General features: G+C 36.4%; 1 protein-coding gene across 3 annotated transcripts in view; it reads right to left on the bottom strand.

The window, feature by feature from the left end:
* Nucleotides 1–478: 478 nt before the first annotated feature.
* Nucleotides 479–16,609, bottom strand: part of PTEN (phosphatase and tensin homolog) — a 92,062-nt gene continuing 75,931 nt past the window's right edge. For all 3 annotated transcript variants that reach the window (XM_042909404.1, XM_042909405.1, XM_042909406.1), the window contains exons 5-8: nucleotides 14,444–14,585; nucleotides 9,408–9,574; nucleotides 6,672–6,896; nucleotides 479–3,988 (exon numbers count right to left, since the gene is read on the bottom strand). In XM_042909404.1, coding sequence (XP_042765338.1) covers nucleotides 3,803–3,988; nucleotides 6,672–6,896; nucleotides 9,408–9,574; nucleotides 14,444–14,585 — 720 coding nt within the window. In that variant the 3' untranslated portion in view covers nucleotides 479–3,802. The remainder of the gene's footprint in view (nucleotides 3,989–6,671; nucleotides 6,897–9,407; nucleotides 9,575–14,443; nucleotides 14,586–16,609) is intronic.

Below are 16,609 nucleotides of genomic sequence, written 5' to 3'. Positions count from 1 at the left end.
TGCCGGCAGTCTCTACAGAATCACAAAGAATGGAAAAGTCACAAAGTTGAAATCTGAAATCCATTTGGGGAAACTATCTTCAGACATCTGGCTTAGTAGAAAAAAAAAAAAAGAAGAAGAAGAAAAAGAAGGGAAGAGAAAAGAAAAGAAAAGAAAAAGAAAAAGGGGGAAAAAAAGGCAGCAACTTTTCAAGAATCCTGAACTTTTTCAGGATTAGAATGCTACTTAATGTGCTTGAAAGAATTTATGAAGTGCTGACTAAGGCCCTAAAAAAAGTGCCTCTCTTAAACATGAGTAGACAGATACTCTACTCCCAAGCTGACAAAGGCCCATGTTTTTATAACTGCAGGCTTTGCAGGACAGCAAGGAAAAAGAAAACTTACAGAAAACTTAATCACATGTGGCTGCCCATCATTTAAAATTTCAATAAATTTAAGCGACTTAAGTTACACTCTCATTTAATAAAACACCCACACAATGACAAGAATGAGACTTTAATCAGTTTTAAGTGGAGTTTATAACACTAAGAGATAAAGGGTTGTTAACAAACACAATAACAAATGGACATCTGATTGGTATGAGGCATTATCCTGTACACATCGTATTTTTTTGTGTATCCTCAGTGCATAGCATTTACACACAGAGCCACTGCTGCACAGCACAAGAGTATCTGAAGAGGCTGAATCAGAGTGAGGCTGTTTAACAGACTGAAATTTTTTAGTATATATAATCGATATGAAACAGATTGAACTTCTGAACTGGCAGGGTAGAAGGCAGCTGGGCCAGACACTGCAGTTCGAGCCCTCCGGTGCACAGTTCCACCCCTCCGTCCGCATGCACGACACATTGACAGTATTTAAAGGTAAACGAGGCACTTTGTGGCAACCACAGCCATCGTTATGAACATATTGCACAAATTTTCTAGAACTAAACATGTAACTTGTACCCTACTTTTACTTTTTAAAGCTGAAACATCTGATGCTGCCGGTAAACTCCACTTAAGTTTATAACCTGTGCCACAGCAAAGAATGGTGATGCTATTTCTTCAACTACGCCTTAATAATTATGGCAAAAAAAAATGTTCAAGAGGAGCTACAGAGGACTTGTGATGGTACAGGGCCCAATTGTAAGCTTTCTTAAAAGTGATGCCTTCAAGTAACTTCAGACATGTAAGCGGCTGCACATCCAAAGAGTCTAAGTAAGAAAACATTCCAGAAACTCAAAGAGATTACCTACAGAATGCATTTCAGGCTAATTATGAATACTGTCATAAATAAAGTTTTAATTAGGACTCAAAAACCTTTCAGTCATAGCAATTCTTGTCAAATTCTATGGGGATGGTAACTGAAATAAAGGGGAGTAGTATGTATAATATATATTTATATATATAATATATATATATATAATGCCATTTTTCCATTTCCAATGACTACACCATAAAATGTAAGCAAGGCTTCTCAAAAACATTGAAACATTCAAAATCAAAACCCTCATTCAGACCTTCACATTCCAAAGGAAAGATAATAACAGTGCAAAAGCCCATTATAACGTCATTATTTATGACCTGGCCCTCCATGTTACATATTGGAACAACACAAGTTATGTTTTAATATATACTGTGCCCAAAAGTGTAACAAATAACAGTATTAATAACTATCATCAAAACATGAATAGTTGATTTTCATTTTAGTCAACAATTTTCAGCTTTTACGAAAGAAAAGGTGGCATATAAATTTCAAGGCTGAGATCTTAGCAACAGTTGTCTCTAACTTTACCAATTTAACTGGTGAGCAATCAGTTCTCTGTATATCAATGTTTCAATACAAATGTGTAAATCCTAAGAGCTTTGTTAAAAATTTAAAAATTTTTTATTCGTTGAATGAAACTGATGAGGTATGGAAAACATGTCAACATTATATATACCAAGAATATTTTTGATGAAGTTCTGCCTAATCTGTTCACCATCAAACTCTAAAAATGCTGCTCTAATAGGTCCTAATGCAATCTGTATTTGTAAATTAACTAGGGTCAGACCACAGCTAGTGAACAATTTCAGCACCAAGAAGTTATTGAAAATGAGATTTTACACCATTAAGAAATCAATTGGCTGGATATTTCAATGTTTCAAGGTCAGGGTACAATTTGAAAGACACCAAATTTCGGGGGTGGGGGGACTTCTTTTTAATAACATCTTCACATTAGCTTTACAATAGTAGTTGTATTCTGCTTAAAATCATATGCAGTCTGGGCATATCAAATATATGATATTTAAGAAGTGAAATTGAAGCCCTAGTCCTAACTCTAGCACTATGAAGAAATGATTCAACACTGCACATTAAAAGAAAAAAAATCTATTCTTTCAATAAAAATCGATAAAAGCATTATGTGGGACAATTTCTACTGAAGAAGTAAATGCCTTATTATTTGTGCAGTGTTGAAAATTTACTGCAACTCTAATTTCCTTTTTAACACAAATAATGTCCTTTTAAATATAAACATTATATGTATTCAGTATTCAAGTAAAATTCCCTAACAGTTAATGACATTTAAAAAATGTGCAAAACTGCAAAACTCATTGTAATAGAATGTGTAAGGTCAAAAGGGTGGGACGGCTGACAGCTATCGGATTGAATAAGTGCATCATAAATCTTTAAAGAAAAAAAACGCTTACTGTAGAATCTCAAATTGAAATTTCCTGTGCAGCATTACAAAATATTTTATATTCAATGAGAAAAAAAGCAGCTTGCAGGCAGCACATGAAGCATCCACAGCAGGTATATGATTGAAAACTAATAACGTAAGTGTATGCAGTCGACTGATGTAGGTACTAATAGCATCTGACTTTTCGCACTGGCCTTGATTACACAGGAGATGGAGCGGTCACTACAAGTGAGAAAACATATTTAATAAGTCATTGTCAATTTTTAAAATGTTTCAAGCCCATTCTGTGTCGATAGCCTCCACATTTATATGGTTAAGTCATTGTTGCTGTGTTTCTTATCTATGACCACATTATTTTTATATCCCTTCATTTGTGGATTCTTAACAAGTTGTGGAAGGTTCATTCCTGTACCCCAATACAGATTCACTCCCTCTAGCTGCCTTTTCTAGCACCAATATGCTTAAAAAAAAAAAAAAAAAATGCACAAAACAACAAGCAGTGACAGCGGCCAATTCCTCAAACGTCCAGATTAATAACTGTAGCATGCTAAAGAAAGGTGTGTGGAAATAGCTGGAGACGGCATACGGTCCAGAGTCCAGCGTGAAACCCATCCCTTTCTGAGCACTCCCTCCATCCCCGACCCGAACACATGCATGAGAATGTAGCGGAACCCTCGAGAAACTCCTCTTAGCCAACTGCAAACTTCTCTGTTGCCACAAGTGCAGAGGGGTAGGATGTGAACCTGTATGTCACAAAACTCTTTAGCCACTTCAGTTGGTGACAGAACACAAAATGAGAAATTCCTACGTATACACATCAGTCTGTCTCCACTTTTTATAAAACTGGAATAAAATGGGAAAGTGCCATCTTTATTTATCCTAATTGAATTTTAAATGTCCTTTTGACACAAAAAGGTATATACATGACACAGCTACACAACCTTTTTTCAACTGGACAACAAGTGTCAAAACCCTGTGGATGTATAGGGTAAAACAAGATTGGTCAGGAAAAGAGAATTGTTCCTATTAACTGGTAATCTGACACAATGTCCTATTGCCATTAAAAAAAAAAGGTCCAATTTCAGTTTATTCAAGTTTGTTTTCATGGTGTTTTATCCCTCTTGATAAAAAAAAAAAAAATTCAGACTTTTGTAATTTGTGTATGCTGATCTTCATCAAAAGGTTCATTCTCTGGATCAGAGTCAGTGGTGTCAGAATATCTATAATGATCAGGTTCATTGTCACTAACATCTGGTGTTACAGAAGTTGAACTGCTAGCCTCTGGATTTGATGGCTCCTCTACTGTTTTTGTGAAGTACAGCTTCACCTGGAGAAAGAAGAGAAGGTTTAAATGGAAAAATCCATAAATCTGACTAATCTTAAAAAATAGAGATCTTTACTAAGTAATTTAAGATTTGTTTTTAAAAGCGCTACGACAAATATGATCTTTAAAAGGCAGCTGCCTTTTAAATGACCCTCTTCTTCAGATTCCCTCTATGTTCTTTCTTACAATACACTAAAAAGTTATACTGGAATGTTAAAATACTAGTCTTTAATAAGCATAAGCTGCAAGCACGGACTAAGTAATTCTACAAAAGAAATGCACTGAGCCTGAAGTTCATCAAGTTTACAAAATGTATTTTCCATCTCGAAATTCAACGTACAAAGAGCTGAGTTCCGAAAGAACATTTCACTTACTACCTGTCTGAACCTCAATATGTTTTCTGATACAAATGATACTGAACAAATACAAATGCTATATCATAAAAATACTGCTCAACAATGATGTTTAGGATCCCATCAGCCCTAAAAACCTCCCATGAGGAGAGAACATCACACAGTGATCAGAACAGTGGACCAAGGGCCTTTTTACAGGCACAGCCGAGTTAACTGTCAAACAAGTCGACAAAGGCAGGTATTTCTGTTTTAAAGGCGAGGAAGCTAAGGCCCAGAGAGTTCAGGCAACTTGCTGAAGGCCACATATCTAGTAGGTGGTGGATGTGAGGCTTCGGGGAGATCTGGCAGGAAGCCCCTCGCTCATTCTCTTAAATCGGCAGCCCCTCCCCCATGGTCCAACAGTCTTCATCAATTCTTCTCTTCCACCCAAAATCCGTTCCATCAGTGACTCCTTTCAGTTCCACCTCCAAAATACCATCTGTCCCCACCCTGACAGCTTTTCATTGTGCCCCACAGCCACCACGGTAGTCCAAGCAAGCACCGTCTCCACTGGATTAAACCACAGCAACAGCTTCTCAACTCACCTCACAGCTCCGTTCTTGCCTCCTCTCCCTACTCTCCTCTCCAGTCTACATTTTGAAGGAGTGGACAGAATGAACTTTTAAAGACAAAATTCAGATTATATCCATCCTGTGCTGAAAACACACCAACGTCTTCACACGCAGACTCATGTGCTTTAGTCAAAATGACTCCTCCACTGCTCCTCAAAACTACCCAAATTATTCCTGTCTCAGGACTTTTGTAACTGTCTCTGTCCTTCTCTCTTTCCCTAGATATTTATATAGCTCACTCGTTCCATTAAGGCCCTGATTAAATGTCACCTGCTTGTAGAGGACTTCTCTTAACTATCCACCTAAAAACACACACCAAATGATCTCCGCTTTATTTATTCACAAGCACTTACCATGATATGGTACTTGTTTACTGATAACTGAAATACTTTCTATATGTAATCGCAAATACATATTCTTGTGATATTAAAACAGAAAACAATAAAACTAGAGGAAGTCACACTAAAAGCTAGTAATTAAGGAAAATACAGCGCTAGGTAAAAGACCATCATCAATGGAAACCCGTGAATTCTAAAAGACACTTACAGACACTTAAAAGAAATAGAAGATCTAAAGCCACTTAAAAATGGATTTATTTTCACTTAAAATATGTAGCCCCTTTATTTTTATTATTACTAGCAATATTCTTATACTTACAAGCTATAGTTAGGCTTGTTGTATACTACAAAAATGGAATGAGGCAAAACAAGGAAGAGAGAATTTTTTAAAAGAGAAAGGAGAAGGGTATGGTGAAATAAAGGGGGGGGAGGATCAAGTAGAATAAGAAATAAGAAAGGAGAAAAAAAGGGCAAACTAACCACTTGGAAATATTTATAGATCAGCTTTTCATAGAAAATTCTTATCTATAGACAGGAGCAGAAATACACACACACATCACATATAGATAAAAGTAAATGAAGCAAATACTTCCACAATATGAGGAAGCGGACAGAGTTTTAGAATGGGATTAACACCAGAGGATGATGAGCGAAGGCCTTCCAGGGCACGAGAGACCGAAGCTAAGGCTACAACAGGAAGGCCGAGTGCGGGAAGGGCAGGGGAAAGGCAGAGGGTTGAGAGGTACACGGAGAAAAAAAGAACCAAAAGGACTGGAGGCAGGAGAGCTTAGCCTGTGGAAGAACTGAAGACAGCCCAGAATGGGGGACTCTCGGGGAGCAGGGGGCATATGGCTAGTGCTGATGTAGGAGGGAGGCCTGTGCTGAATTAGGTAGGTCCTTGTAGGTCCTATCAAAAAACCACAAGGTCTTTAAAAAGGATGAACAGGAGTGACACAATCACATCTATTTTAAGATCACTCTGTGGAGTTGAGAATATATGGGAAGGGGACAAAGGTAGGAATTGTAAGAACATTCCCTAGAAGTCATTCCCAAATGACTGAGCTCCCTTCTACTTCTTTCTTCCCCCAGTCCTACTTCACATCCTGCTTAAACTTAACTCCCCTTCCCAACCCCTGCCTCAGATTTCACCAAACAACCACACAGAAGAGGGTTAAGAAAAGAAAAAAAAAAAACATACTTTTTTTTTCTTTACTCTGTGTGCATCCTTGTTAGAAACTCAAGTTACTGATATGTAAATATTGCTTCTGAATAGTACTTAATTTAAAACTTAGTCATGCCAAGTCCTTCACCAGCTATACACCTAAAATTAGACACACACATACACAGAACCACCCAACAATTCCTCAAAATGTTTTTGACTGACCTTAAAATTTGGAGAAAAGTAGCGGTTGGCCTTGTCTTTATTTGCTTTGTCGAGATCATTTTTTGTTAAAGTGAGTACTAGATATTCCTTGTCATTATCTGCACGCTCTATACTGCAAATACTATCAATTTCTTGATCACATAGACTTCCATTTTCTACTTTTTCTGAGGTTTCCTCTGGTCCTGGTATGAAGAATGTATTTACCCAAAAGTGAAACATTTTGTCCTTAAAAAAAAAAAAAAAAAGACAGATTGTAAATTTTTTTTAAAGAAGAAAATATATCCCCTATATTAAACATCTGCCCCAAGAAGTCAGTAACCTAAGCCACGTGCCGTTTGCTATTTTGAATAAAGACAAACACACAAAACTTGGCAGTCTGGGTTATCTGCCACATCTAACTCACGTAAGATTATTCTTTTGTTCACATTTTAGACCAAAATTGGAACTCCACAAGTTCCAAAATAACTTACTTTTGTTTTAAAGCCTTAAGTAAAATATCACCTTTCTTGTCTAATGTTAGCTTTAAGAAATGTTTTGAGTTCATATGTATGTACGTATTTAAAAAAAAATTGTAAGTGGATTTAATTTCCTCTGTCTCAACAAGTTATCTATTACGAATTTAATAAACGTTCCTGAAAAGTCAGCACGACTTCTCAAGATAGCAAGGCGGGCACATTTCTACTTCTGAAGCAATACAAACAAACATTAGGTGGCTCCTGTTCCTCACACGACAGTACGAGTGTACATTTGGAGACTTTCACAACGTGGGGGAAGGAAGACCAGCAATTCTGACTTTTTTTATGTTATAAAATGCCTATTTTTAAAAAATCGCTTCTTACTTATAATATGATGTCTTGTTAATCAAAAACACACCAGAAGTTCATGACTTGAAGCCTTTCCTGACCAACACACAAAATGCTCTCTCTCTCCCCTCTCCCCTCTCCTAATTACTGGAAGTTGGCCTGTACGGGTCACCTGACAGTTAACGATGCGCAGCCTCCTTGTGGCATCTCATCTCATTTAAATTGCCGGTTAAATCCTTTATTCTAATTTATCTTCAAGTTCTGTTATTTTCCCAGAAAGATGGTAAGACCTTTAGGTATCTTACATTTAAAACTGTCTTTTTATCTTTTAACAATACCTAGCAATGTCATATATAAGTCTTTTAAAAAATATTAATTGCAATTATTTTAGCAAAGTCATTGAATTAGTAACTATATCCATATTTACTTAGAGTCAGAAGAACATAAGCTAGTAATATTTAAATCTCCACAAGTGGGGATTCTGTATAGATAACTGATTACACTACAACGGTTTTTGTTTAAATCACAGCAACATTTCTAACAGGTAGGGGAAATCACATAAAATGGAAATAAACATAAAGTAATCCCAGATACAGACGTATTACAAATAATGATCTAATCTTAAATTCTGCATGTATTAATGTACAGACGATAACTGAAATAAGAACTTATGCACTCCTAAAGGTATAGGGAAACAGTGATGCAGCTGCCTGTTTTCAAAAGAAAATATAAAACTTTATGTGTGCCAGTCTTATAACAAATAGAAGGAAAAGAAATACTTACCTTAATTTTAAAACACTTGCTAATGCTTCCTGGATTATTGAAAAATAATTTTCCAAAGTTACTGAGATATATTTAACTTTTCATTTATACAGAATAGGTAGGAAATGGGTTTCTGGCGGAAGAAAACCAGCTCAACGTTTTGTAGAGCTATGTGGATTCCCAGCTATGTGGATTCTGGATATAGGAGACTGTATTTCTTTGGATAAGTCAAAGTAGAATTTAAAATTTTTGTAATAAATGAAACTTCCTCTTATTTTTTTTTTTTAAAGCTAAATATCAGGAAAACCAAATCAGTCCTATTACTGAGAATGTCTAAAGACTGGCAATACATTATCTAGCATGTTCCATGAGCAGTACCAACATACAAAGGTAGTATTTTTGTTCACTACTACCCCAAAAGTTTGCACCTTAGGCACACTTACCTTAAATGTTCACTCAGTATTGTAAGCCAAGACAGTTTAAGAATGAGCTCTCGCATTCCCTAATTATAGCTCAGTAAGACGCAAACCTCACTAACTTCCTAAACCTGCATATTTAATACCACATTGTTTTCATTCTTTATTACTTCCTTTGCATATTAACTGATCTTCTATCTAAAATTCAAAATATTCGATAAACTTGAGGAAGTTAAATATAAAATGATCTGGTCTCAGGAACCATGAACCCTAATGGGGGGGAAATGGTTTGTGTCATTACACAAGACCATGAAACACATCTTTATTTATACATATACACTAAATCTTCTACAAACTGATAGCCCCTTGCTAATTTCTTAGTGCCTGCTCATCCTTTCCAGAAGGATTATAACTGATTTAATGGGGTATACAATCTTTAATACTTTTACAAAATTTCTCTGCATAACCCAACTTAAAGAACGTTCATCTCAAATTATAATATGTCATAAGGACTTTCCCTTCTAATAAGACTTTTTACCATCAGAATGGCTCATCAATGCTGTAGTACGCAAAGCGTGTGCAGATTCAACAGAAAACCAATTATAATTCATGAATGTCTGTCATAAAATATATCTTATAATCTCTCCTTACAAAGTGATTTCTGCTTAACCAAATATTTTAAGCAAAAGATCTAAGGTCGCCGTCCGAGGTATGGTGAGTCCGGGTATTTTTCCCACTACGAGTAAAGTGCAAACCTTTTTTAGCATCTTGTTCTGTTTGTGGAAGAACTCTACTTTGATGTCACCACACACAGGCAGCGGCTGAGGGAACTCGAAGTACATGAACTTGTCTTCCCGTCGTGTGGGTCCCGAATTGGAGGAATAGATCTTCACCTTGAGCTGGCAGACCACAAACTGAGGATCTGCGTGGTGAGATACACATTAGCATCATTTCACAGGAAATGCCTTCAAGTGCCAGGCTGCCAAAAACTGTTTAAATGATTACTATTAGCAATATACACAAAACAGTAATTCTGCACCTGTAACCCTGATCTAAGACAAATCAACGGAAAAACTAAGGTCAAAAAATATAATCAGTCCAAAAGTTTCTCTAACTCGTACCTTCAACATAAGGTTCTACTCACTGTATGAAAACCAATCTGTTTTACAAACAGTAAGTCCCAACATTAGACTTCTGGCACTGCAGTTAACATCAAATTTTAACATTAAGTTGTAAAATACCTAACATAAACTAGATTGATAATTAAAATGCTACAATAATTTCCTGGCACATTCATATTTGCTGCAGTATTTTAAAGTCTCTACCATGTAACAAAACCCACCAAGTACAAACCACTACATGTTCACAACAGGCATGAGAACATAATCTGTAACAAAGTTATACGAAATTCCATAAACGCAAGACTGAATATTTACAAAACAAAACAAAACATTAATCATGATTTATTTTACCTATAGCTCATATTTTATTTCTTAAAGGTATATAAAGCCATCATCATGAGAAACAGGAAGAAAAGGGTGTGAAATGTCCACAAAGAAATACAACAGACTCAAGCACCAATTGAAGCACAACCCCCCTCCCTCCAAACACACTGCATTTTCATCAACACATATTTTGGCTTTGGCCCCTGTCTGTTTCAAAATAAAGGGAAGGACTACATGGTTTAGTGAGTAACCTTATGAATAAGAAGTGTGTGTTGAAGGAAATATGCCAAGACAATCAAGAAGTAAAATCCTAAGCCTGCAAAGAGTACTAGAAATTTTCGTATATGTTCCATTCGCACGCGCGTGCGCGCGCACACACACACACACACACACACACACAGGCATAAAATACTCAGCATCAAAAGGCATCATCCTTAAAGATGAAAAAAGAAATATCACATTGTTTATGAATGTGGCCAACAACTGAGAACAAAGCAAAAAGCTTATCCAAGCTAGATGAATTTTCTGGTTTAATAAACATGTGCTGGCCCATCTATGCAATATCAAAAGCAGTATCAGCACTCACATAATAAATGGGTTTGATAATAGCATACTGGGCTTTTCTAATATGAATTTGTGAGGCACTTATCATGAGAAAAAGGGCACTCCAAAAAAGGGAAACATTCTACCAACCATCTGTCAATAATTGTCACTCCCTTGACTAAAGGTTCAAAGTACAATGAGCCATTTTACAGGATTTTACCTGATTCCGAAATTTTCTGGCTTGAAGAAGCAAACAAAAAGGTACGATTTCAAAACTGTGATAAAAATCGACCAGGATGAAAATGCCTTGTAATCTTATTAATTCAAACTCCTAATTCAGAACCTGATAATCCTGATTTTAGGACTTTAAACTGCGTATTAACTGTATAAGCCAGATTTCAAGTGAACTACAACTAAAATGTGTATCTTCAGGAACCCTAGAATAGTCAAATCAATTCATAAGCTAATTACAATTCAGTGTTACTTAGACTTTACCCCCAAAACTAAGATAAAAAGTTTTAACAAAATTAAGTGGAAAAGATTTTTTCAAATCACTAAAGAAAATAATTTTCCCTACATTGTGAATTTCCCAATTTAGGTATCTCACACCTAATTTATCAGAAGTCCAACAAGAGTATGGTTCTGCTGACTTCTAGACACAGTTCAGATATTTTTCCTTTGATGTAACTGTGTTCTAAAGAAATGACAAGTCAATACCTGGTAAACAAAAATCAGAATTAAATTTTTTTGACATGTGCATACTGATAGAGTATTGACAGAAAAATCACAGTGATCATCTTGTTAACATTTTGACCCTTTCTGATGTTAAAAGTAGAATAACTTTTCCTTTATTTAGAAAATATTAAGACAATTCTCAAATATGAAAAAGGCCGCTAACCCCTGACAGCTTTGCAGAAAATGTTCTACTTTCACAAGTTTTCTTTTCTTCACTGACTCCTTATCTCCTTTTGAGCCCAAACCTGCAACTCCACATCTCCATCCTCATCATCCCGGCCCCTCTGGGCCTCACCATCCCGGCCCCTCTGGGCCTCACCATCCCAGCCCCTCTGGGCCTCACCGTCCCAGCCCTCTGGGCCTCACCATCCCAGCCCCTCTGGGCCTCACCATCCCACCCCTCTGGGCCTCACCATCCCAGCCCCGTGCGACCCTTTCGTAGAAGGCTGGTTAACTTCTAGCTCTGTTTCCTGATGCTCCCCAAAGTATCAGATAGACTCACACCTAACAGACCCATACTTTCAAGCACTCACTATCCTCATGTAAACAGCTCACCTTCTCCGTGATACTCATTTTTTTCTTTCATACCTTCTCTGTGTATTAATCACATGGCCAGAATCAAAACTGACAAAATATCCAGATATAAATGGCAAAGCAAAAAGTAATCAAATCCTACTGATTGCCTTAGCAAAGCACATCTGGCTTACGGCAAGTCACACAACTGGTTACCCTTCCCCCATTTTCCCCCATCTTGCAACCTCCACTTCCTACAAAGCCACACTTAAAACACAGCATATGCCTCCAGAATTGTCACTGATGCCATAGTATTTATCACCTCTAGTCTGATAACCCCATTCAAGGTCCTCTTATAGTCAACCACACATTCCAGTCCTCTTCTATTCTCTGTGTCTACCCTCCTGTCCAGCTCATTTCCTACTGGTATGCTTCAATGCAAGCTATTTCCTATTGCCTGTAATACTTCCTTCGGTTTTAATGCCAATCTAAGCTGTATGCTTTCTCCAATGTTCACTGAGAATCCGACTTCCTCCATGAAACTATTTGACAAGCCCCAAAACTTTTATTTTTCTGAGTATACCATTTATAACTTATACATATAATCTCCCATTCAATTATGTATTGCTTTTGTTATAATACAACTTCATTACATAGTATTAAATCACAGTGCATAAATGGAGAACTAGAAAACTGATAAAGATTAAAAAGATGTCAGTAGTCAGTAATTTTAAAAGTTTAAATGTAATACTGAGAAGAGACCAAAAAAGAAAAGGCCACCACAATGTTTAAGTGGAAGCAGGCAGAGCACAACTGATAGATTTTTGCTGGAGGAGGTGAATGTGAAAAAATTACACTAGATAATAAGACTACTGAACTGAATGTTCTCCTCCCCTTAGCAAATGTCCCTAATCTGTAATACCTTTCTTTTGGCTCTTAAACCTGATATCTACCCTACAGGAAGAGCAGGAGTTTTTCCTTCCTTCTTCCTTCTCCTCTATGAATTTAAGTCCCTATGTCAATTACCTCTGACAGTTCAGTGCCTTGCATTTAGAAGTTTTTATCAAAAACATTATTATTGTTTTGATATAGCTGGCTAATACAACGTTATATTAGTTTCAGGTGTACAACACAGTGATGCCACAACTCTACACGTTACGCTGTGCTCACTAGAGGTGTGGGTACAATCTGTCACCATGTGACACTATTTCAGTACCACTGACTATATTCCCTATGCTGTGCCTTTTATCAGCACTTTTAAAAATTGTACTGAGATGACAAAAGCATCAGTGAGGTCTCTCAGAAGGCTCTATATAACGTTATATTAATAAATCTGTGGTCGTGATGAAATTATCTAGTTCTAAGAACGTAGGAAAGATAAGATGAAGGTGATTACACCTAACTGAAAAGGATAAACACAACCAAGAAATTAATTTCCTAGGTACAAATTAATTTAGGGATAGAATTTTTTAATTCCGCAAATATTTTCAAGAAGCGAAACTTAAAGCTAAAAACTAAAATCACTAACAAATTACAGAACTCACTGAAATATTATTAGAGGTATTCGAAGAAATAATGTCGTGGGATCTTATCTACAAACTACAAAACTGCACTCTAAATAATAAATAAATAAAACGTATTTCTTAAACATGACAACATGGCTAATCACTGCCAAGGCAGAGCTAACATGCTTCTGATAAAATTCTGATACAGGAAAAAGCAGCAGCAGTCTAATCTTTCACAGGGTTGGATGATACTTCCTTCTATGCGTTCTCTCTTGACTCACTGCTCTGGGTCTGAGTATGAAGGCTCCTACCAGGCTGGCTGAGAGCTCCAGCCAAGAATAGCAGAGAAGCAGAACAGGACTGGGGTGACTGAGGAAGGCTTACAGAGGTCAGGGTAAGCCAGAGGTCAATGTGAGGCAGACATCACCGACATTATTCTATTTAGTATGTATCTAGGAAGTTTTCAGATCTCAAAGTATCTTCATTGTGCCCGGGGTTATACAGTACAGCAATGACAGAGCTAGAATGCGAACTTGGATCTAAATCCAGGTTTTCTCTAATACTCCACATACTTTGACCCAACCCTATTCACTCAATATACTTCAGCTTTTCACCACGTCTTAGTCTTATCATTGTTTTTCTTTTTATTGTCCCAGTCACTATTACTATCACCATCTAGTCTTCCTAAGAGATCAAGGAATCAGTCCCTGCCCCGACACCAATAAACTAACAAATCCCACCGCCACTCTGATGGTACATCTCTAACGGGATAGGTTTTCCAGTTACCTGATCACAATTTAGGCTGCATTTGGTAGATGCAGCAAAGAATGTTTCTTTCATAAATATAATTTTGCTTCCAAGACATTATATTTATTGGCTTTCTTAGTCCAATGTGCTAAATTGAGCTACTTAATTAGTCTGGATAGTTCAGACATATATGCCCCTGCATAAATGTTAAGTGTTGTTTCTGTCTAGATTTTTATGTAAACTTCTACATATGTTCAGAAAAGTGTTCCAATACACGGAAGGATGAGAATTTAGAGCACTTACTGCAAGTTCCGCCACTGAACATTGGAATAGTTTCAAACATCATCTTGTGAAACAACAGTGCCACTGGTCTATAATCCAGATGATTCTTTAACAGGTAGCTATAATAATAAACATAGCGCCTCTGACTGGGAATAGTTACTCCCTGGTGGACAGGAAAAAAAAGAAAGAAAAGCCACATTCAAAAGAAAAATTCCATTATAGTTATTTCACTAAATTGTTATGGTTACATGGGTTGTGCCCACTGAAGAACATACACACATTAAAAATCTGACCTTAAATGATTAATATTTAAATCCACCTCAACAACACAGTAAACCAGAGCAACATCGGTACAAAGGAAAATACGAGAAGAACTTTTCTCCCTTAAAATATAGTTATCACAATACCCTCATTTATTCAATGGTCACAGCAATTCCCCGGCCCAGGAACCCGATAAGCAAAGGCCACTGCAGCTGTGTCTTTACACACAGGGCCTCCCGTAAAAATGTATGGACTTTTATTAAACGCACAATTCCTCAAAAGCTTGGTTATTTTTCAGGCAAAAGTATATCAGAATCAGCAGCGTACATGAAGGCACAGTGCCTTTAAGAGACAGAAACAGTAGCAGCAAAAAGTGATGGCCACAGACCCCAACAAATCCAGGAACATGTGGCTGGCATAAACGGAGACAAGAGTTCCACAACAGAGGTTCCTCAAGATGTCCCCAAGCTGCACGTATCTCTTTGCGGAAGAAACCAGGGACAGACATAATGTTTGAGAAAACTTAAGTATTACAAATGCTAAAAATATATTTAATTCATGTGCTATTAAAAAAACCCCACTTATCTAAAGAAAAAATCTAATGTGCGCAGCCATGCATTCATTAGTGATGCAGAATAAATGAGGCATTAGGGTACTTATTTAAGGTTTCTTTTCCTATTACATGTGTGACTTCAGAAAAATCTTAAGCATTTTAACTTAGAAATAAAAGGCAAATAGTAACATTAAGCTGTCTGACAGTTAAAAGTGACTTGCAAAAAAGTTAAAAGTATATTCAAGAGAAAAAAGAATGAGCAGTATTTTGTAAGTTGTTATCTAAATTTCCTAATGTGTTAAGAACTCTGGACACAAATGCTTTTAATAAAGTACGTTTATGAGTTTAAAGACAGATACACAGAATAGCAGGTAAACAGGTATTCACTGTAGTATTCTCAGTAATTTTTAAAAGTTAGCATAAGTTCATTACAATTAAAAAATATATAAAATGTCAAAAATGGATAAAAGCCATTTCAAATCAGGACAAACGATTTAAGATTTTGGCTCCAGTGCAAAGACCATACAATCAGAAGACTTGGATTGAAAGCTGACAGTCAAAATACAAACTCTGATTTGTTTCCTTGGAAAAATGAAGACAGTTAATAAACGGCCTATCTTCTTCACAGGATTCTCACGAGGATTAAACACTACATGCAGTTACACAAAAGCATGCTAAACTGACAAAACGTTATGCAAATCCTAATTAGTGGTTTTAGAAATTCTATCTATATTTAAAGTACAATTTTAGAAGAAATGGAATTTTAGTCCCGTGTACAGTATTTTCTTAAAGAAATAGCAGTGAAATAGTATTACTGTGAAAAGCTGCTATAAAAATTAATGTTAAAATCATTGTTAAAGTTTACAAGTGTTTAAACTTAAAATGGCTTATCACATTATTTAATCCTACTTTGGCAAACAACACACTTTATCAAGATAAAACACAGAATTGCAAAGCAGGTTGGGGGAAAATAGCAGACGGAAGACGGCTGGGCAGGAAGGAATCTTTTTTGAACCATGTGAATTTATGATCCAGTCTATAAATTAAATTTAAATCTACAAAATTCAATCAATGGAAGTCCATAAGAAGACCAAGTTGTCAAATTATTTGTTGGGGTTCAGTGGAATGACAGATGACCTCTTCCTCTTTATCTTCTTGGTATAAGTTTGTATGAATAATTTAAAGGTTTTCAAAGCTTTAATTTTTCTCAAGTAGCAAGTAATTGGTAGCATATCTATAATGCAGCTGTTTATATACAGAGTCAATCCTTACCCAAAGGGCTAGGCACATGTATAGAGAAAGAATGTATGAATGTGTTAGATGTCAACACCGCGTGAATACTTGTGTCTAAATACAAGCCGAACCAAATTACT

Source organism: Panthera leo, chromosome D2 (assembly GCF_018350215.1).
Source record: "Panthera leo isolate Ple1 chromosome D2, P.leo_Ple1_pat1.1, whole genome shotgun sequence".
Classification (NCBI taxonomy): Eukaryota; Metazoa; Chordata; class Mammalia; order Carnivora; family Felidae; genus Panthera; species Panthera leo.
Note: the sequence above shows the minus strand (reverse complement) of the source record. Positions and strands in the feature narration are given on the sequence as shown.